Genomic DNA, 24,339 nt, shown 5'->3' with positions numbered 1-24,339 from the left:
GGGAGAGGGAGAGGAAGGCCTATCGTCGACCGATTTCCTTCGGGATTTCCAATTCTTTCCTCCGCCATTTCCTCCCCCGTCTCCGGATATTTCTCCTCGGGAGAAGGAAGAAAGTGCGTGAGTCTGGAAATATAGGAAAAATAGTGTATTATTTTTTGGGAGAGTTTGGGAATATTATTTCGCTCGTTTATTGTTTGGGATAAAGGGTTAAAGGGTTCAATTCGTCGTTTGTACTCCTTGTTGGAAATGATAAAAGTTTTTCCACCTTCTTTTAGAGATTTATGAGAATATGTTTTCTATTAGAATTTTGAATTTTTTTTTTTAGACTTTTTGTTTCGTTCGCGAAAGAGACGAAGAATCTTCGATCGAAAGATATAACGGTAAGAAATTTAGAGGGGGGGAAATTATTTACAAGCATTAATATCGTTTAAAGTTGGAAAAGACGTTTGATGAAGTGAGATGTTTGTCGTATTGATTTTAGCCGAGTCCGTAGGGAACGAGGATTTGTTGAAAATTAAATTTTATGGTTTGCTGGACTGGGTACGTATTGCGTTCCATTTAAGAGCGAAGGTAACCGTTTCGTTTAATGGCGAAATTAAAAACTTTTCCCCCGATCAAATCTTTGTTACGGGAATTTTGCTACGTTTCCACGAGTTTGAATTTCTGAATTAATTTTTGAAGAAATTCTCGAATTCGGATCTTTCTCCCGTTTCAAGAAGAACTAATTAAAATTTTGTTTCGAAAATAGTAGCTAATAGTAGAATAATTATAATTAACTCTTCTCTTGAAAGTTTAGAGATCTTAATTTTGAAAGATAGATGAAAAGTTATCATATCATCGTTTCTCTTCTTCACGAAATCTTGTACCTGCAATTTTTCTTCCTTCTATTTCTTTATTCTCTCGAATTTTTTTCAAGGAGAAATCTCCATCTCTGCGTAAATTTTTCAACATATACACAGATTTCAAGACTTTGAGTTTACTTGAAGACACCATCTCGATTCGAAAATTCCTGTCTCGTATTTTAAAAATTTTTTTTCTTGTACACGAAAGACAGACAGATTCGAAAATTGGAAACTTTCGTTTCGCCGAGTTGTATTAAATGGTATTAAACTTGAAATTTTAAAATACTTGTTGCATTTTAATTACGTAATTATCATGAGGGAATGGTGGTTGTTCGAGGTGTAAGTGGTTTACATTACCGTGGATCAAGAGCGAGGAATATAACAAGCGTCAAGCTCCATCCCACGTAATGCCGGTATAATATTTTAAACGGTACTCGAGGTGTTTCACGTTCAGTTTTCATGTTTTACAAACATTGTCCCTTACATATACATATTTACGAGTCTCGGATATTTTCATACACACGTGCTACACACGTGGAGACAAAAATAAATTACTCTTTTTTTCTTTTTTTCTAAACGGAAGAAAGAAGAAAATTACTACGTCTCATCCCCTTTTTATTGCACAGAAGGAGGGGTGAGAGTGTCAATCTTTTAACAACACACGAAATCTCCACTTCTTCCCCTTATTTCCACCTCGAAACATTCCCTCGATCCTCGAAAATGGAATCGAACGAAAATATTATTCTCGAGAGATAAGGTTAAATAATAATATTTTCCATCTCGATAAAAATCGAATATGAAAATATTTTCGATTTAATCGTTCTAATCGAAGGAAAATATTTTCGATCGAACAGTTGAACGAACTTCTTTAGTATCGTAACTTCTTTACAGATATGTAATTTCTATTAATTTTATCTTGAAGATATAGTTATCTAAGATCTAGAATCTAAGATCATTTATCAAATAGCAAGAAATTAATTTCCACAAAAGTTATATATAAAGTTTATTATTAGTGTGTCTAAATAATTAAATATTCATTTCTTTTCTTTTTTTTTTTTGATATAATTCCACTCGAATCAAGCCTGTTACACGCGTAATGATCATGACGCTTGAAAAATTGATTGTATAAATTTGAAATGATCACAGCAAGATAGATCTTTCGATCATTTCGATTCTAAAAACAACGAGATATTTAACGTTCTCCACGTTTCAATCTTTCTTTTTCTCGTTGTTTATCGACGAGAAAGAATCCAATTTATCCATTATTCCAAATAATTTCCCTCGAATATTTTTTTCTCTCTCTCTTTCTGTAAATCAGTTTATTTTTGGGTGCAATGGCCGACGATGATCGTGAAATTTCCCCCATTCATAAATTTCTTTTATCCATTTTCTTTCTTCTGCTCCTGTCCCCTCCCCCTCCCCCTCCCCCCCCGTTCCGTTCCGTTCACTTGTTTCTATTTTAAATTCAAAGAAATGGAAGGGAAGTTTCTTGTCCACTTGGAGAACTTGACCCAGTTACAAGGTATTCTCTTTGAACTGTATCTTCGTTCTCCTGAATATCTCTAAGTTTCTGCACGGGTTCTAATTATCAGTTAAGAGCGCCAAGTGTTATATATATATATATATTTGGAAAGTTTCGAGTTATTATATCGGTGTTTCTCCAGGATACCTTGTTCCCTTAATTAAGTTTTCGTGTATAGCTCGTTACTCGAAAGTGATAAAACGGCGTGGTTCCATCTTTGGAATTCTTGCTGTCTCGATTGTCCCATCATATGAATATTTCCATGTTTCCTTTTATTATTATATTGTTTTCTAACTTTAAAAAGAAACTCGATACAAATTAAATATAATAAAAGGAAGAAAATATAAGATTGAACGATATTGATTTTAAATAAACAATAATGATAAATATTCTAATTTCTAGATACATTTATATTTCATATAAAATGTATTTCAAACGAACATCATCCATATACGAGTTTTTTTAAAATTCAATGGAAATAGCAAAAAGAAATATATATATATATATACCACGTAATATCCTTGAGAAAATCCTCTTTCTCGGGTGGACTTATCAACCCCTCTGCTAGCCATAGGCAAAGATCTTCTTCGATGCACCGAATTCCGCTGGAGCAACTTTTCCCCTTGAAAGCAAGATAGTGGATCTCGAGACAAGTTCACTGTCCCAAAGGACCCGCTTCGCCAACGTCTAAAACAGAAGATCCATAGTTCAGGGATAAATCAAATTCTTCCTACGAAACTTCACGAATCAAATTCCTCCTTATCCCTCCCTTCTTCCATCTTCCTCCATCTTCCTTTTCCATCTATCCTCGCCCATTGTTCTACGTCGACCACTTCACCTCTCCTGGTACTTTGATTTTCTTTCTTTCATCCAATTTTATCTATTCTCGATTGATCAACCGTATTTGACCGAAGAAAAAAATCGATCGTTCGATTCGATATTTTAGGCGATTTGACTGAAGAAAAAAATCGATCGATCGATATTTTAGGCGATTCTTTGGAACAACACCCTTTCCTCCTCCTTCCCCAACATTATTTGACTCAAGAAAAAAATCGATCGTTCGATTCGATATTTTAGGCGATTCTTTGGAACAACACCCTTTCCTCCTCCTTCCCCAACATTATCATACCCGCCATCGCCATGGCGATAAATCTGAGCGTGAATATCATCTCCTTTATCGAGCGGAATCCTCGAACGGAACAACACCCATCGTCAAGTTCACGCCTGCGTCCTCGTCGCGGAAAAACACAGAGGGGTGGCGGGCTCACGCACACCTCTCGTGTGAGCGTCGAGGATAGCATCGAAACGCATCGTTTGTCCATCGAACACGCGCGTCTCGATCTTATCACGCTCCACGGATCAAGAGCTCGCCCCCCTCGCCCCCCTCCCCCTCGACGTAGCACAATCCGTTGGGTTTGCACGCCACGGGGGGAGGGGGGGTTAGTTTTTTAGTTGGACAGTTTCGCGACATTCGTGCTTGATCGGACGCAAAGCGAGCAAAGTCCTCTCAAAGTCTTCTCTCCCTCGACGAGTCAATCGATGCGAGCAAGATCTTTTTTATTTTTATCTTATTTCTATCTTATATGCTTTGATTCCATTCCTGCATTCTAGAATCTGATCGCACGTTGAAGATAATGGATCGTAAATATGGTTTTTTTTTAAAGAATATTATTTCGAAGAATTTTGATTTTTAATTTGTACGAGAAGATATCTTCAGAAATTCGATATAGAAAATCTGTTTAATTTTGATTGGGAATTATTTTCACAATAATGGATGATCGAATATCGAATTCTGGATATTTTCGGATATATATTCTAGGATATCTTGGATTTTAAGTTTGTATAAGAGTATAACAAGTGATATATGGAATAATCTCGATCTCTTTCAGATAGATTCGATATAATCTCTTTAATTTTGATTAATAAATAATATATGATAATTGATAAATCGGATATATAATCTAGAATATCTTAAGACGAATACAAATGGGTATCGATGAATATTAAATATTTATTGGTAAGATTTTGTTAAAATTTTCATTCTAAAAACAATCACTTCATCTTTTATCTCTAAATTATCTCTTAAGAGAGCTTTAACCTTTGGCGCAAATTTTAAAAACACTTCGAAAATTGTAGAGTTTTCAAAAGATTGGAAATGGAAAATCAGTATCCAGAGGAGAAGATCTTTGCTCCTTGTGGCCTGTGGAAGGGTGCGCGTTAACGAGTTTAGCGCGAACAAGGGTGGTTCGTTAACCGGTGGTTCATCCAGCTTTGCCTAATCTTGGCCAAAGGCTATGTCGCGACTCGGTGAATTGCCTCTTTATAATTACGTTTTTTCAAGGGAGAACGTAAAAAAAAAAAAAAAAAAAAAAAAGGAACGTATGAGAGAGCGTTAAATGTATTCGTGGGATATTTTTGGAGGATCGATCTCTGGAGGAGGCTGAAAAAACAAAACATTGTTGTCGTCGTCAACATCGTTGTTTATATCGTTGTTATAATTTTAAATACAAGCTTATCGTCACACTGATTTATTATTATTTTGAATTTCAGAAAATTGATATTAAGTCAATTTTCAATTTGAATTGGAATGGATTTTCTTTGTCGAGACGACGATTATAAAATATTCTCTTCGAATGAAAATAGAAGATAAGAAATTCTCTCGAAAATACAATAAACCATCGATTAATCGAAGAGACAAAATCGCTCGAATATAGAAACAATTCTCTCGAAGATTCTTCTCCTGTACACGAGAAATGACCTAGTTTCTTTTTCTTCGTTTCTTTTTTTTTTTTTTTTCCTTTTTTACTCGTCAAGTGCTTCTGTCCTCCAATTTGTCTTCCCCTCGTCTTGCATTCTTCTTTCTTGTCGGTAGATGCTCGTTAATTCTGGTTGTTTAGCGCGGATACGAAAGAAGATTTCGTCGAGCCTCGTTGGAGATTTAATTATAGGCGAGGAAGAGCGATAGCAATATGGGAAAGAAGATGCTCGATTTTGTTTTTTTTTTTTTTTTTTTTTTCCCCTCTTTCTTTCAACTCAAAGCCGAGGGAATGATTATTTACATCCCCAGTAGCGTCTGTCACTTGGATAAATGTATTCGTGTATTTTCGCCTCGAAACGATTTTCATAAGTGGATTAAATTATTAAACTCGCACTATAATTCGTCCAGTTTCTATTTTCTTTTTTTTTTTAATTCGTTTCACATTTACGACTCGATGACGATGATATAAGAGGACTTAAGGCTGATATTTCTTCGGATATTTTGTTTTGAAGGAATGGAAGAACTTCATCAATGTCAAGAATTAACGAAATATTCTTCTTGTTACGAGAATATAATAGTTTGAATATTTAAGAACCGATGAATAATTAAAGAATAATTAATGGTTATACTTAATATTAAAGCGATGACTTTTTATATAAACGCGCATTCTTCCTTTTCAATAAATTTTCAAAGCTACAATTAAAAATATATACAAACGTTTCAGTACAATCTCCAATTATTATTGAATCTAGAAAACACAGAAAAATATGCCTAAAGTAGCAGAGGGATGCTCGACTCGAAAGGGGTAAATTCGGTGGAAAAAGGGAAACGCATGGTATTTAATAAGTAAGGAACGATAATAGACGAAATGGATGGAATGGATGGGCCCTTCACTCGCAAGGGACGTTCACAACGGAAAAAGGAAACAGGAAATCGTGCTCGAAACGACTTGGCCTCCGAGAAATCCAATTTTATCGCGGTCCTTGGTGAATTGGCCACGAGGAAACTCGTCAAGGGAGCCCGTCGAGAAATTCGATTTCGCGATAATGATTGTACCTTGCTATTGGTTCCCGTTATGGTGAAATTTTCGCTCGATAAAGCTCGCCTTAGGAATACGTGGAGGAATATGCTCGAGCTCCTCACGACACGAGTCGAAGGAATTCGTCGTTTCACGAATCCTAATTCTATCGATCTTTTAATATCTATCCACGGAATTATGCGTATTTATCTTCGAGTTAATTATGATTTTTTTCATCTTTCCATCATCGAATCCATCCGTTGATTTATCATATCGTTATCGTTCTCTCTTCTTTGTTTTTCAGATTTTCAGAAGTTGGAACGTGAGGCACGGATATGCAGGAAATTGCAGCATCCGAATATCGGTGAGTGAACTGAATTCTTTCTTCTTAATCCCTTGAGAGGTGGTAGAAAAAGAAATAACATCGTATCTCTCCGCGAATCGCAACGATTGAAAGAGGATACGAAGCTAAAATATATATAGAAACTCGATAACTTCCTGGAATATTTCTTTTCTTATACGAGTGTATCGTGTTTTGCAGTGTATATAATTCGGTTTATTTACAAATCCTCTGCTGTTTTATTCTCCTTACGAAAACTGCTCAAATTGTTTAAAACTGCAAACAATTTTTCTACGATTCGAATTTTCCTTTACGATTTTCCTTTACGATTTATATTTATATTTTTATTATATTTATATTTTTTTTATATTATATTGTCACTCCGTCAGAGAATTAATCTACGTTGATTCGATTTATTTTAGACAGAAAATCAAAAATTTTCGAAAGAGAATCGAACTTGGCATCAGTATTCGATTAATTTTCTTGCATATAATAAAAAATAATATTCCGTCTCTTTCATCACCAAACACCTATCTTTCCTTATTACTCAAATCCCAACAATCATCCAACCCTCCCTATATTCTATTCTCATCTATATGCATCGAGGTCAACGATAAATTTCCACGAATCTATCAAAGTTTGAAACCGATCGATCGATCCTTTGGTCGATCGAATTTAAAAAGAAACTATACTAAAAAGATTTCTTTAATATTTTTCAATCAAAAAAAAAAAAAAAAAACAAAAACACACCGATCTCTCTGATCCAACCAACGATCGCGTCTCTTGCGTCCAAGATTTAACGATAAATCTGCACGAGTATTCTATTAAAGTACCGATTGATCGGTTAACCGTGACCGGTAAAGGGAATTCTTTAGCCAGGCAGAATGGAAATATATCGATTGGAGTGGCACGTTAAAGGGCACGTTGGATGCTCTTCATCGATGTCGCTACTTATCCGATGGAAAATTATAAAATGTATATATATATATATATATATATAAAATGGGGAATAAGCAACGTTCGATATATTGGAATTCAATAAAACGAGAGGAGGAAATAAAATGAATAAACGAGAGAAAGAGAGAGATTCCTTCGAAATCATTTCTTTTTGCACTTGTCCAACTTCTCGTTGGATAAAGAGCGTGGTGTATTCGTCCCCAACTTCTGTTTCTTCCCATTTCTCCCCCCCNGAGAGAAGGAAATAAAATGAATAAACGAGAGAAAGAGAGAGATTCCTTCGAAATCATTTCTTTTTGCACTTGTCCAACTTCTCGTTGGATAAAGAGCGTGGTGTATTCGTCCCCAACTTCTGTTTCTTCCCATTTCTCCCCCCCCTTTCTTTTTTCTTTTGCTTCTCCCTTTCACGCTCGATTACTTCGTCTTTCTTTCTTCTTTTCCATTGTATTCTCGCCCTCTCCCTCAAGGAATGTTTACCAGGTTTGAATCCAATTTTCCACCGATTCGAATCCTTTCGATCTGCATGATGCAGAGTAAGATCGATTTTGTAACAGGAAATTCTTGTTACGATCGAGTTTTTTTTTCTTTGTATTATAAGTTTAAGAAAAATAAGTTTTGACGAGCCACGTACAGTTTTCTTCAATTATTAATTACGAAGTGAATTTGATCAAACGATTGAACGTCTTTTAAAATGAAAAATAAGAGTTTTAGTAATATTCAATTTACATTCTTTCAATATCTTTTCTAATTTGTTTAATGTAATACAAAGAAGTGAAACTTCTTGATCGTTTAATATCGATGATAATTTAATTTCTTTAAAGGAAAATTAGTATTACATCCTAGGTTTTTATGCATTGATGCTTTGAGAAATTCGAGCAAAAATCGATTAACAATTTAAGTTTTGAATTTAAGAAGAAATTAAAAAGATAAAGTCGTTCAACGAAATTCAAATCGAAAGTTCGTATTTGGAGAATTTTCGTCAGATTTTGTACAGGATGTAATAACGTTCGAAGGATAGGATTTGGACAGGTAGATTTGGAGCTTGTATAATTCTAGAAATGTTAGGCTCCCATTAAGGCTTAATCCTTGGATGGTTTATCGCGCGAGATTGTCCCTAATGCATCCCTCATTTCGATTGGTGGAAGTGGTTTGATCTGGAAAATATAGATTAACTTAGGTTAAATTAATGCTTTAATAATATAAGAAGGAATCGAATAATAAATTATTCGAAAAATATCAAAATTTATTATAATACATATTTATAATCTCTGAATATCATCCTAAAATAATCATATCCTTGTGCTGATTTAATTTAATCACTTCTCACAAATTTTTACATCCAGAAATTCAAACTCCTTCGAGGGAACGGATATAAATTCAACATTGAGAGATATTAAAGATTCATCTGTGAGTAGAAATAAATCTCTCTTCGTTACGATCTATGAATCGGGAAAAATATTTCACGACGCGAAATTCTCCAGTGGAGCGAGAAAATCGCCATCGTGGATTCAACAGATTCCTGAAGCCCCCAATGCTTCTGCCTTCGCGTTAATTTGTCAAGGAAGGCATAATGAATACGCGGCGGGAATTATACGATGGCGTGCTCGAAATCCTGCTCCGCCCGCCGCGAGTGTAGGAAAAACCTCGGGGACACTCGAGAGAGATTTAAACGTCGAGTGGTGAAAGATCGGCGGTGGAAAGAAAATCGGGTAACGAGGATGACACAAACCTTGCCACTCGTGTCACCATTTTCAATCTTCTCCGTGTAGTTCGCGGAAAAGATTCGATTCGGCGAATTTCCAATTATATATCCAAGTTGGCGAATTTAAAAAGGGAGGATGAAATAATATTATGATATATTATTATATGAAATTGAAAGGAATACTTGGATATTTTTACGATAACGATATATAAACTTAGAGGCGGCAAGTGTTTCGTACCTATACAGATTGTATAATATATCGAACAGATTTAAAAATTATGTTTAATGTTACTGAAAAACATGATAAATTATATTCGTATATATTTTATATCGTATAAATCGATGCTCAATTTATTTAAAATGACAAATGAAACTTTGAATTTTCGTATAAAAAGCGGGAAAAGAAACTAAAATTTTGTTGTCAAAATCCATTTAAAAAATAGAGAAAACCATGCCATTGAAATCCCTTTTTGTTTTATCCCGATATCTCAATTCGTTGCCGAGATATAAGGATTCAAAGCGGTCATACGTTTACAAAAATAATGAATGAGTCCGCGACCCAGTGACCTACATTTTTTTCCTGGAAATGCGTAGTAAGCAAGAATCGCGTCTGTCGCTCGTCTGGAGTTGGGATAGGTCAGTGAGGCGAGGTGCGAACGAGAGATCCGAATAAGAAACAAGGATAGAAATAGTAAACGATTAAAAATTACGTTTCTCTTTACACGACGATATCTCCGCAACCGGAAGTCGTATCGGGATAAACGAAAAAGCGTTTTAAAGGGAAAGGTTCCGCGCTTCTAACGATCGTTCACTCGTCCNAAGGGGAAGGTTCCCCGCTTCTAACGATCGTTCACTCGTTCACCGGAAGTCGTTATCTTCGGAGTTATAGCGGTTCAAAGTTTTCCTAATTTTAATCGAGTTTAAGGTAAAGGATTAAAAATTACATTTTCTTTACGCGATGATATTTCGGGAACCGGAAGTCGTATCGAGATAAACAAAAAAGCGTTTTAAAGGGGAAAATTCCGCGCTTCTAACGATCGTTCACTCGTCCACCGGAAGTCACTATCTTCGAAGTTATAGCGGCTTAAAATTTTCTTAATTTTAATCGAGTTTTAAAGTAAGTGACAATTCAGAAAGTTTCAAAATATTCCATGTATATATTATTCTTTCGTAGAAATCTATGTTCAAAATTTTAAGAATCAAAAATATCTCGTCCAAGAAGAAAAGAAAGAAAGATTCATTTTATAGATCGACGAAAAAGAACGAAACGAAAGAGAGAGAAGTCGACGAATCGGAAATGGAAGAAGACAATTTGCATCTCGCGAGCCAATTACCTGAATATAACTCGATGTTCAGCAATTCTGGCTAATTAACCGTGCGATTCGTGCCTCCGCGAATAATTAACCGAAACGGAAACGTTTGCGACTATCTGTACAACCGTTCCACGATTCGCAAAGGATTTTATACGACGGAATCGTGTGTGATGATTATTACGCCTGTTTCGCCAATCTTCTCTTTCCACTGAACCCGTTTAAGCGCGATTGTACGCCGTCTCGATTATCCACCCGAGTTGCATCAGCCATTATTCATGCGAGACGTAGTCGGCTCTCGAGGCTTCCTGTCTTTGGAAGGTTTCGACGCACGGAACTGCGACAAAAATTTCATTGGAAAAGAAAAAAAAAAAAAAATTGTACGATTATTTTCCAACAAAAGAAAAATTTGATTCTTTCAAATTTAATATGTTCAACAAAAAATTATTTCTATAAAATTAATTATCGAAATTTCTTCGATGTTCCAAAAAAAATCTCGATTATCTTTAAAATATCTTTTGAATGTTCGTTCACGAAAGAGGGTCGCGAGGGAAAATAAAGTCTTCCTCGAAGATTGCAATTAAGTAACGCTGGCGCAAATAATATTTGTTGGGGGCATTACGCCACGATTTCAATTAATTTGAGTCCCGGAAGCGTGATCCCTCCCTTGGGAACAGTTCGATACCGGTTTTCTGGTTTACATTATTGACCATTATCGTTCGCGTGCTACATGCACCGCGATATTACCAGGAAATTAGACGAACAACGTGAACAACTAGTTTTCGTTAAACGATCTGATTTTAATACAGTTAATTCACGGGAAGAAACGGGAGCAGAATGAGTGAGTAGATTTAATCCCTAGTTATTTCGCTCTATATATTTACGCGATACAATTTCGATATTTTAACTAATTATTAACTATTAATTATACATCGTTTATCGATTTCCAAATTCGCAAACTCTAAAACGAGCAATCCAAATCAATTTTTCACTCCTAAAAAAAAAAAAATACATACACTTGTACCGTTATTTTATCTCGTTAAAAAATACATTTATATTTAATCCAGTGGTAAAATTATTCGAAACTTATCCGCAAATCGAATCTAGCTAACTAACCTATTCAATATTCGGAATTAATCGCGTATTGATCAAACAATTTCACCATTCAAATTCACTTCTCCTCCTAATCACCCGCCATTGTTAATCACATTCGTGGAAAACATTTTCACGGTTTCCGCCTGTGTCCCATCGAACGGCGAAATTTAGCGGAACCGCACGTGCAACCGCGATTAGCACAATACCAACCTTGAACCGGGCCGGCTCTTCTAGTAGTATTACGACGAAACGCGGCCAAGATCTGGATGCCGGCCAATCGGTATCGTCGCCGCGGGGAAAATTTTCGGCTCGACGTGCCAAGTAAGGCTCGAAACGCAGCGGCATTTTTGCCGGATCGACGTTCAGGGAATTTCCCGGCACGTCTTCTCGACGATGCAATTCCCTCTCTTCGGGGAAGGGTGACGAGGAGCTTCTTCCCCCCTCTTTTTCCTTCTTCTTTTCTTTTTCGCATTCGTTCGAAGTTATAGCAGAATCGTCGCATTCATTCGAAGAGATAGAGAGAGACAGAGACAGATAGAGGAGGGTAAGAGAGAGAGAGAGAGAGAGAGAGAGAGAGAAGAAGGAAAGGAAAGGAAAGGGGGAGAGATCGAATATATTTGTTCTTCTAATTTTTAAATAATTGGATTGAGAGAGTGAAGGGATCAATTATTTCGAAAGGAAGAAAAAAAAAAAATATTCGTAATTTATTAAGAGAGTGAAAGAGAGAGAGAGAGAGAGAGAAGAAGGAAAGGAAAGGGGGAGAGATCGAATATATATTTGTTCTTCTAATTTTTATAAATAATTGGATTGAGAGAGTGAAGGGATCAATTATTTCGAAAGGAAAAGAAAAAAAAAATACTCGTAATGTTCTTTTTTATTTTTCAGATCGTTCGAATAACTATTTGTTCTTAATTTTTATGAATAATTGGATTAAAAGAGTGAAAGAGAGAGAGAGAGAGAGAGAAGAAGGAAAGGAAAGGGGGAGAGATCGAATAACTATTTGTTCTTCTAATTTTTATAAATAATTGGATTGAGAGAGTGAAGGGATCAATTATTTCGAAAGGAAAAGAAAAAAAAAATACTCGTAATGTTCTTTTTTATTTTTCAGATCGTTCGAATAACTATTTGTTCTTAATTTTTATGAATAATTGGATTAAGAGAGTGAAAGAGAGAGAGAGAGAGAAGAAGGAAAGGAAAGAGGGAGAGATTGAATAACTATTTGTTCTTCTAATTTTTATAAATAATTGAGAGAGGATTGAGAGAGTGAAGGGATCAATTATTTCGAAAGGAAAAAAAAAAAAAAAATACTCGTAACGTTCTTTTTTATTTTTCAGATCGTTCGAATAACTATTTGTTCTTAATTTTTATGAATAATTGGATTAAGAGAGTGAAGTTTTCTCTGATGCATCGATTATTTCGAAAAAAAAAAAAATTGATATATGGGATACGATAATATAGAAGATTCTTACATTCGTAAACTTTTTCGAATCGATCACGATTAAAGGGATTTTTCTGATGATGCAACTTCTCTCGAGAAGAGGGAGTAGTTTTCATTGTTTAAATAAGTTTATATCCCATACATCTTTATTATAAATAATTATTTTACGTAAATTTTTCTTTTCTCTTCTACAAAATTTCCAAATTCAAACGAGAAGAAAAACAAATATTTCGTTTCATTTGTAATTTCGACCGTCACGACGATAAAAGAGAAAAGTCACGAAACTAAAAAACTAAAAATGATAAAATAAAAAATAAATAAAAAAAAAAAAAGATATTGTATCGAACATCTGTACATCTTCAAACACCCCTTTCGCGATACGATTGGAAACAACGCGAGCGGAAGAAAAGGAAATAACGATGGAGAGCGGATAAACGAAAGAGGGGAGGGGTTAGAAAAAGAAGAAATTTCTCGGCCTCTCTGGTATTCGTACCAATTTATGTTTTTATTAATCGATCGAACGTCTGCGCGTGCAAGCGAAACTAACAATTGTTAGCGCTCGACACATTGACGACGAAACGGTCGAGCAGGTATCACACCCGTTCTTTTATTCGTTTGTAAACCAATTTCATTGATCACCCCCTCCCCTGTCGCCAATCTTTTCCACGGTGCACGTGCGCACACCGGTCAGTGGATACAATCGAAAACTATTCCCGTTGCCGGAACGCGGTTCCATTCACGGGATAATCATTTGCTTTGACGCGAGAAATGGCGTACGGCTTTGCATGCCGAAAAAATTGAACGATTTTCATTTTTTTTTTTTCTCTCCCCTCTTCCTTCCTTTTCTTTCTCTATCCTCCCCCTTTTTTCGTTCAATAATTCTTCGCTCGGTGAAAAGGAAAGGTCGTGAATCAGATCGAAGGTAATATTAATAGATTAAATTTTTATTTTGTTTTATATGGAAAATAAGATTTTTATGAAATTTTTTTTTTCTTTTTTTTTTTTAAGGAAAAGTGAAATGGGTTAAGGAAGGTGAAGATAGAAATTTGAAGAGGAATAGGTGTAAAGGGAATTTTTTTTATTGTAATTTATAGAATTTATAGAAATTTAGATTTTTATTTTTTTTCTCGGCATCGTTCTTTAAATGAAAATCAAACAAAATTCGTAAGCTTGAATATTCATTGGACACGAAGTTTCTATGCAACAAGATTCTTTTGAAAAGAATTTTTTTACTCGTATAACGACGTTCTCACGATACATGATCCCCTCTTGCCGCATTTGTCGTAATTAGCATTCATTAGATCAACCTCTACTGAATATTTATCGCAGAATTGTCGCATTGCGGTCAATCAATATGTATATATTTAAACAAATCTCTACTAATTTGTATTTTTATGATTGTATCAGCAGATCCTGAAAACCTTCGTTCGTTCCTCCCAAGTTTTTCTTTTTTTGAAAATTATATCAAATTTTAAATTTAACAAGAAAGTAAAGAGAGGGAAAGAACGAAGTTTCATGGAATCAACTCATTCTATCCTCGAATAGTATTCCATAATTATTTATTAATTTAATTATTTACAAATACTATTATTATAAAATGTTTATTTTTCCAGATAAAATTACAATTCGAGATTAAAATAATGCCGAAAACTTTGTCTATACGAATATTTCTACGATTGACTGTGCACGAGAAGTTTCGCGACAGCGAATATAATTTCGCGAAATATTTATTACATACAAATTTCTAATAACAAATTCTTCCTTCTTCCTTTTTCGATCGACGTTAAAAGGAAAATATTATAATTACGCGTTACAAAATCTTAAAGAAAATTAAAAAATAAAAAATACCTTTTTATCCCGATCACACACGCACACACATACTCACGCGATCGTGAATCTCTCGAAAGTGTAGCGGAAAGTGTAGATCAATACTCGACGTGCCTCCTTCGTATCTCGACGACCTCTTTTTTTTCACAGCCAATTTTCCTCCTCACGTTGACGGATCGAGCCTCTCCGTCAAATCGCGAACTAGCTACGATCTACTTTAGAAATTGATATATATCGCGAAGAAATCTCTTCTGGAAAGTTAAACCTTTCGAAAGGAACGATCCTCTCCGGATTTTGAAGAAATTTCATTCGTGACGCGTCAAATTAATATTTCTTATTCGGAACGATGGATCGATCTCTATTACACAACAAATTACAAACTACAAACTATTTGTTAATTAAGATTTAACAAGTAAGAATCAATCGTAATTTGAACGAATTGCGATATAGAATCAATAAAATTATCGTATAGAATTACTATTAATTCTTCCAACAAACTCGAATATTTAGCAAAATTCAAACAAACCCCCTCCCCCCATCTCTCGATAGAATTACATTATTAAACTCTTCCAACAAACTATTGTTCGTTTATATAATATTTAATTTTAAACAAAATTATACTATCCAAAACTTTACTCTAACCAACAAAATTTTCAACACTTTATCATTACCAAAAAGCCACGATAATTCAAACAAACCCTCTCCCCCCATCTCTTGACAGAATTACATTATTAAACTCTTCCAACAAACTATTATTCGTTTATATCACGTTTAATTTTAAACAAAACTACATTATCCAAAACCTTACTCTAACCAACAAAATTCTCAACACTTTATCATTACCAAAATAATAATTCAAACGAACCCTCTCCCCTCATCTCTCGACAGAATTACATTATTAAACTCTTCCAATAAACTAATAATAATAATAAACAATAATTGTTCGTTTATATCATATTTAATTTTAAACAAAACTACATTATCCAAAAACTTACTCTAACCAACAAAATTCTCAACACTTAATGATTACCAAAAAGCCACGATAATTCAAACGAACCCCCCCTCCCCATCTCTCGACAGAATTACTAAACTCTTTCAACAAACTCGTCGACATTTAGCATAGCAAACTACACGATTACGAGAAAATCACCGAAACTCGAGACGTTATTATAATCACCGATATATTTTCAACGTTGGAAAAATTCCATTTCCCATTCGATATTTCGTGGATCGATCGTCGAATAGGATAGGGGGGAGGGGAACAGGTGTAAGAGGTGGCTGGAACGAATTAGAAGGCCATATCCCGCTGACAAAAGCCACGAGGGAGGAAAGGAAAGGGTGAGGTTCGTTAAATCGAGTCGATTCCATAATTCATAAAGGCTGGGTTTCTTTTATTCATCGTACGGCTCTATCCATCGGGTGGATGTGACCGATGCGAATTACCCAACTCTGTCCTCTTTCCATCATGGCGCGCAACCGGCTTACGTCCATTCCAGTCAACAAGTGATACCTATCGATCCTCCTTCTTCCTTGTCTCTTTTGCTGCCACCTCGATTCACGTTTCTTCTTCCTCTTTTTCTCCTCTCCCTCGATTCGTCTTCTCGTCGTCTCGAGACCACGATTTCCTCCATTTCTCTTCCTTCCAATCCTCGACCAAGTTATATACATCCACGTATTTCTTTTCTCTCTCTCTTTTCGTTTTTCGTTTTCGATGGTTGATACGCGTTTCATACGCGTTGAAATTTTTCTGTTGCATTCTGCTGCGAATTCGTGGCGTTCTTGGGATTTAAGATGTGGGGAAGGGAACGTAAATTCGAATAAAAATTCTCTTTGTTTCTGTTATATAGCAAGTTTCTTGTATATTGTCCTCGTTAGATGATAGATTCATAATTTATCGAAAATTGTACTCTGGCTCGTATTTCTATACGTTTAATTTTGTCTAAATTTGAGGAAGAAAAAGTAAGAAATTTCGCTATCTCGAGAATTTTCTAATTCGAAAAATAAAAGAATTATCTCGTGTCTATTCCTATTTTATTAAAAATTATGATGAGATATTTTTTAGAGAATTTTTTTTCTTAAAAAGAAACGGAAATGGCGAGATTATTTTTCGAAAAATGTTTGCTCAACTCGTGAATTCGAAATTAAGGGAGGGATATTTGACCTTTCATGGGTCGGCAGAAAGATAATCGATAATTTCATAAATCTTGGACGAGGGAGGCGTGACATTTCGGTGGAAATTTAATGGCAAAGGCAATGGAAGGCTGAAGGAAAGTTCAACTGCGCCACGAGATCGCGAAAACGCGTAGATTCGGGACACGATGCGTCCATGTGCGGCTTCTCGGATCGATATTTGCCACTATTATTTCCTTCTTTCCTTCCATTTGTCTCAAGTTTATTAGATTTTCGAACTGCCAGAAATTTTAATAATTCTTTGATCGAAATTTTGACTTTAAATATTTCTACTTCTATTTCCAATTCGATAAGAATACACGAATTACAAAATTTATCGTAGAAAATCTAATACTCGAAAACTCGTGTATAAAAATCTATCGATAGAAAATACAGAGGGATAATACAAAGATTCTGGAGAAAATTGCGTCTAAATGTTTCCAATTCCTAATAAAAATACATAGAAACATCGCATTAAAATCCCATTAAAATCCAATTCTATCCGAACGGGAGAATACAAAATTCTTTCTATATTAAAAAAACTGCAATTTCTTTTCAATTCATCGTCGCAACGAACGTTGTACTAAGATCGAATTTGTCGCGAAAGAAAATTAAATTGAATTAAATTAAATTCGAAAAAAAAAAATAAATAAATAAATAAATTCCACAATTTCTTCCCTTTCGATTTCGTTCACAAATGACGAAAGAATCCATCGAAACTCTCTTTTCGAACTCCTCGACAAAGTTTATCTAACGACAACCGATAGTTCTTGTCAGTCGTAGAAAAATTATCTCGATTCATCGAAACCATCACCACCATCCTTCCTCGTCGATAAAAATTCCCATAATAACGGCCGTTTCCAACATCCTTCTTCGATCTTGATCCTTATTGGAATCGGTGGAGGATATCAAAGAAGATAGGCTTCTCTTATTCTCTCCTCCCCTCCCCCCAATCGCTTCGAGGATCATTCGAAAGGTGGTGAGAGGGTGGTGTCTTCTTCCCTCTTCCCCGATATCTCTTCCATTTTCATTAAATTCTTCGCCCGCTTTCAGACGCGGTGTCGAGCCGTGCGTGACAACCGAGATCTCTTTTCGTACACGAAAGGTGTAAAAAAGGTGTTCGAACCGACCACCCGAAATCTCGAAATTACCTCTCAGAATTTTTTGGGAACGAGAAATTTTTTTTCTTCTTGCGAGTTTTTTTTTTTTTTAAAAGTACAACGAATTTCGTTTTACTTCGACACTTGTGAAACGAGTATTCCATCTTAATTATGTAATTGAATTGATTTCGAAAAGGAATATTTGCGAATTTTGTTATAGAAATTTGTTTATAATTTTTTTTTTTTGAATTTTTATAGAAAATTTAGAAAAATTATAAACAATATTGTGCAATATCGTTGCATCTGATACTCGTTTCTTCTCGTAACGCGTTTTTTATTTATAACTTTCGCAATGGCCACGATAATTAATTTATAATTATTTGAAAATTAAATAATTTATTAAATAATTCGATAATACGACTTACTTTCGACGAGGAGAGAGAAACACGTCCGTTCCGCTCGGTGTTTGGAACACGACTCCGTACGAAATCGATATTTTGATTATCAATGTCGACCGTTTGTTGTCGTTTCATTTTGCCTCGACTCGTAATAACATTAATACTTACGTTTAAATTTAATATTCACACGCGAATTTAAAATTATCGAAATTAGAAGTATCCTTACAATTTTTTACGATCGAGTGAAAAAATCAACATCGATTTTACGAAATCCACGCAATTTTTAATAATCATAATTGTAAAAAAAGCGAAAAAAAAAAACAAAAAAAATCGAATTCGACCGATTCTCGTTGATCCTCGATGATTTTTTTCAATTTTTTAAACATCACGACGAAATCCATTTTCCAATTTTCACGATATAGGAAAATATTTATCGAGTCTTATATTTTTATATCATGCAAAATCTAATATGGAAAAATGGAGAATCGCGAATATACGTTTTTTTTTATCGTATATAATCGTTAAATAAATCGTTAAATAAATAATCGTTGTATATAGCTAGTGTGGCTAATGTAGTAAATAGAGATAGGTTTGATATTTTTGATGGAAGATTGCATTTCGTCGAAACACTTCCCGAAAATTTCCAACTTCCGTCAACACTGGTGCGATCGTTTGTTTGCGTTTCGAACTAGCGTCCATAAACAGTCCGTGGCGCATCCCATACGGCGCCAACTTTTTCGCTCGATCTTCGCTCGATATTTATAGGGAAGTTGACCCCAACCGTTCGGCCAGTTACTATTTATTACACTCGGTTTAACGAGCGTAATACGCGACTCGATACTTCGTCGATCGCGATCCATCTTCGATTCGCGCGCGGATCTTTAAGATCTCAGTTTTCAACGATTGGAAATGGGGCGCGAAAAATTTATCGCGCAATTTCCATTTATTTTCGCATCGTAAGGAATTATTTTGTACGTGTCGCATTTTCGAAAAATATAGATCTCCTTCCGAAAATTTCGAATACATACGCCGGTTTTTCTTTTTGACCATCTTCTCCAAATGCAATTTCGAAGGAAATTATTTTAAGGATATCTTCGATTCGATTTGACCTATGAATTATAAAAAAATACATATATTATTCACATATTATAAACTCCATGTTTCAAGTTTCGAAATTAATGAGTTGATCGATTCATTTCATATTGAAATTTTTACATTTCTAAAAGATGATTACATTTCAATACGGTAAATTTCTAGAAAGAATATATCCATATTATTTAAATATTTCGAAATCAAAATCACAACTCTTCTTGAGATTAAAAGAATTTTTAATTCTCCAAAATTTCGAAAATTAAACCTCTAAAATTCCGCGTAAAAATTCATATCGATTCTGAATTCTGCATCGACGCAATTTCTCGACGTCCTTTTCCGCGACAAAGAAAACAGGCTGAAAGGAAATCGCTTTCAGAGTTTCACCATGAACACCAATACCGGTTTTAATTGATCCCCCCTCCCCAACAAAGTAACACGTTTCACGCTTGGAGACGTCGATTTTCGCTTGCGCCAGGCCTCACTTGACATTAATTAAGCCCGATTCCACCACGATCGGACCATTGCTTTGTATCGCGAGGAGGAATGTCTCTTCGTTGACCCTAATGAACGTCGTGATCGAGTAAACTGCCACGGATGCAAATGATACTCCCCTCGTGTATCGATCGCGTATCGCCCCTCCGAATATCCAACCCTTCCGTCCTCCCTTCCGTCCTTCCAATCCTCACGAATTCTCCGTGTGAAACGTTTGCCCGCGAAACCGCGTTTCTTTCGTTAGAGAGAGAGAGAGAGAGAGAGAGAGAGAGAGAGAGAGAGAGAGAGAGAGAGAGAGTTGGAATTTTGAAATTTCTCTTGAACGAATGATTGGAATATTAACGCTACGTCGAAATTGTAAAATTATATTATCGATGATTCGATGATCTTAGAAAAATTCATGGTTTTTGTCTTCGATCGCCCCTCCGAATATCCAACCCTTCCATCCTCCCTTCGAATCCTCACGAATTCTCCGTGTGAAACGTTTGCCCACGAAACCGCGCTTCTTTCGTTAGAGAGAGAGAGAGAGAAATGGAATTTCGAAATTTCTCTTGAACGAATGATTGGAATATTAACGCTACGTCGAAATTATAAAATTATATTATCGATGATTCGATGATCTTAAAAAAATTTATGGTTTTTGTCTTCGTTTCTGTTACAGTGAGATTACACGACAGCATACAGGAGGAGAACTATCATTACCTCGTTTTTGACCTGTAAGTAAAATTTGGAAATATTAATTATTGCACAGGGAAGAGAATTATTATATAAATTTATATATAATCAATTAATCAGGTCTATGGAATATATTGAATTTCGTGTTTAGTGATATTTTTATATAAAAAAAAAAAAAGTTTAAAATTTGATACTACGAAAATGAAATATGATATTGAAGAGCACGTGTGGATATCTTTTTCCAATATTTCTTTTTCAAATATTCTATCGAGAATTATTTATTTATTAAAGATTTTCATATCATCGCTTGTTTCTTTTCTTTAAAATTTCATATTATATATTGTTTATTATTTAAAATAATTCTAATACAAGTTTTTTTTAATAAATAATCTTTCTTCTCTTCAAAAAATTTTTGCCCGAATTAAAAGTAATTTTTAACCGATTTTTATCGACAAAATTCTGAACATGTGATTATACATTTCGAGGGAGCAAAGTTACATCAATGTCTTCGTATTCCCCTCCCCTCCCTTTCTTCCCTCTTTCTCGCGATTCTGCCCGATAATTGTTAATTTGTCCCAGTCATCCGGCCAATTATTCGAACAGTCCCCCATCCAGTGAATTTAAATCACTCTTGATTTGCATATTAATGAGCTCGCATGGTCGCGAGGTATCGATGTTCCATAGTGGAAAGTATCACCGTTTTATAGAGCGTTTAATTGCAACCTCGATTGATATTCAATTACTCGAAGCTCGAGAATCCTTCGAGTTTTCGTTCCTCTTTAAATATTAAATATTTAATATCACGATTAAATTTCCATTCACAAATTCTCTATTTCTCAAAATTCATTTCAACAAAAATTTCCAATTTCCAATTTTTTTCTCCTTTTCTAAAAATTTCTTCCAATCCAAAAAAAAAAAAAAAAGGAAAAAGATTAAGAAAGAAAATGTTTTGAAGAAAATTCCTCTCAGAAAATCGTCTCAAACGATTCTCGATTTCCTTGATTTCCAGCGTGACCGGCGGCGAACTGTTCGAGGATATCGTGGCGCGAGAATTCTACAGCGAAGCGGACGCGTCTCACTGTATCCAACAAATCCTGGAAAGCGTACACCACTGCCACCACAATGGAGTTGTGCACAGGGACCTGAAAGTACGTAGAGAAACGAATGTTACACGGATGAACTAGAGAGCGCCATGCTTGAGAGGGTCCAGTACACCGGGAACGCAAAGGTTCAGTGTGTTTAACCGAACATTTTCAGATAAACGTTTATTAGGGATCGTTGATCGAATGGAACGAGGGGGTTAAAAAAAATAAAAAAAAAAAAAAAAAAAAGAAAAAAATTGAAGGAAGGTAAAAGAAATGTAATGGATAGGGAAATGTTCCGAGTCTTCTTCTTCTTCTTTTTTTTTTTTTTTCACATTGATATAATAATCTTCGTTTGAATTATTATTCGACGAACATTGGGCAACAAATTTTCGACCAAATGCAAAGATATACTTTGAAAGTATATTTCATCACTTTTTTTTTTTAAATAGTCTTTTTTTAATAGTCTGAATTGTAAGAATTATTATTTTAAAAAATATTGTCATAAGAAGTTGTTGCATTTCGTGTTTTGTTATATTACAATCTAGAGACTACGAAATTCAACATTTGATATTATCGCATAATTTATCGTATATTCGTAATAATTGAATACACAACAATTTATCTCGTGGCCGAAAATTTTATGCCAATTAATATTTCTTCCAAAAAAAAAAAANAAAAAAAAAAAGAAAAAATTCATCGCTCGAGCTTTTTCAAATTTCGCGCCAAATCAGTCCCCACCACCTCTTCTTATAAATAAAATTCGACGCAAACGAATGACAAATTTCCTAAAGCGTGAAAAAATTTGAGATCGTGGGAATAAGATTAATTCGACCGAGAGACGAAAGGAAAGGAAACGAGAAAGAAAACGAGAGAGAAAAAAAAAAAAAGAAAGAAAGAAACGCGAGACCCCGGCCGTACGAAAAGTGGCGTTTCGTTTGGAAACGAAAAGAGACGATTTCGAAAAAAAAAAAAAAAAAAAGAAAAAAAAAACAGAGTGAAAAGCAGCGCAGCGTAGAAGGTAGAGCCGCAATGTGTGTCAAGCATGCACGTATATATCTCCTGTTGGTGGATCAACCTACAGCATGGCCGCGTAAAAATGCAGGACAACGGCAACGGTTTGTCGGAAGAGTGAGCAGGAATGTCGACGAGTCTGCTTCCTGTTGCAGCCCGAAAATTTACTCCTCGCAAGTAAGGCGAAGGGCGCGGCTGTGAAATTAGCGGACTTTGGATTGGCGATCGAGGTGCAGGGTGAAGCGCAGGCATGGTTCGGTAAGTAACCCTTCCTCCAATTTCGACGACGATAGAGATTCGAACGTGGCATTAATTTATTATTACGAATAATCGCGCGAAAATTGTGAAAATTGGAAAATGGATTTCCTTCCGTGATGCTTAAAAAAAAATTGAAAAGATCGTCGAGGATCAACGCAGAATCGATCGAATTCGATTTTTTTTTTTTTTTTTTTTTTTTTTACAATTTTTATACAATTGTACAATTAAAAATTGCGTGGATTTGGTAAAAATCGATGTTGATTTTTTCACTCGATCGTAAAAACTTGTAAGGATACTTGCAATTTCGATAATTTTAAATTCGCGTGTAAATTTTGAATTTAAACGTAATGTTATTACGAGTCGAGGCAAAAGGAAACGACAACAAACGGTCGACATTGATAATCAAAATATCGATTTCGTACGGAGTCGTGTTCCAAACATCGAGCGGAACGGACGTGTTTCTGTCTCCTCGTCGCGAAAGTAAGTCGTATTATCGTTTAATAAATTGATTTTGTATAAATATAATTATAAATTAATTATATAGTGACAATTGCGAATATTTTAAATAAAAAACGCGTTACGAGAAGGAAGGAGTACAGATACAACGATATATACATAAGCATAATATTGTTTATAATTTGCAAATATCGTTTTTCGAAATCGATTCAGATATATTATTATTTTTCTTCTTCTTCCCTTTTTCCGAGAAATGGAATAGATTTAGTGGAGAGAATAAATTCCACTATAATTTTTTCCCCCGTTTCGAAAAATATCGATGATGATTTGAAGTTTTCTGAGGAAGTATATAAGAAATATTCAAATATTCTTCTTCCTTTTTATTTTACGATATTTTTTGCGGTATTGCTTTAAAAAATTCAATTTCTTCGGATCAAGTGTTTCACGCGAACCGCATTTTAGATAAGATTGAATTTTTCAAGAATATTTCTCCCCAAGAGATATCTTGTCTTCCTCTCCTTTGAAAATTTTTTATTTCTTGATACGATGAATCCCTTTCGATTCATGCCACGAGCTCGATAATCTATGTCAAATAGCGTCGGAATAAAAAAAAAAAAAAAAAAAAAAAAGAGCAAAAAGTGATAGAAAACCTGGTTTACAGGTCGACGAATCGCCAAGGACTCGGTTTATTTAGAATCCGTTTGCATTTCCGCAATGACGTGAAGTTTTCCAGAAATAAAATTTCTTCTCTCCCTGTTTATCTCCTATCCCTCTTTTTTCGCTTTAACTGTGTT

The 24,339-nt window shown here is 34.9% G+C and overlaps 1 protein-coding gene across 29 annotated transcripts in view; it reads left to right on the top strand.

Moving 5' to 3' along the window:
* The window catches only part of LOC122712573 (calcium/calmodulin-dependent protein kinase type II alpha chain), a 138,468-nt gene that overhangs the window by 50,595 nt on the left and 63,534 nt on the right, over nt 1–24,339 (top strand). For all 29 annotated transcript variants that reach the window (XM_043932309.1, XM_043932310.1, XM_043932311.1 and 26 more), the window contains exons 3-6: nt 6,445–6,504; nt 20,722–20,776; nt 21,745–21,883; nt 22,987–23,089. In XM_043932309.1, coding sequence (XP_043788244.1) covers nt 6,445–6,504; nt 20,722–20,776; nt 21,745–21,883; nt 22,987–23,089 — 357 coding nt within the window. The remainder of the gene's footprint in view (nt 1–6,444; nt 6,505–20,721; nt 20,777–21,744; nt 21,884–22,986; nt 23,090–24,339) is intronic.

Source organism: Apis laboriosa, unplaced genomic scaffold (genome assembly GCF_014066325.1).
Source record: "Apis laboriosa isolate Shangri-la unplaced genomic scaffold, ASM1406632v1 scaffold202_cov151, whole genome shotgun sequence".
Classification (NCBI taxonomy): Eukaryota; Metazoa; Arthropoda; class Insecta; order Hymenoptera; family Apidae; genus Apis; species Apis laboriosa.
Note: the sequence above shows the minus strand (reverse complement) of the source record. Positions and strands in the feature narration are given on the sequence as shown.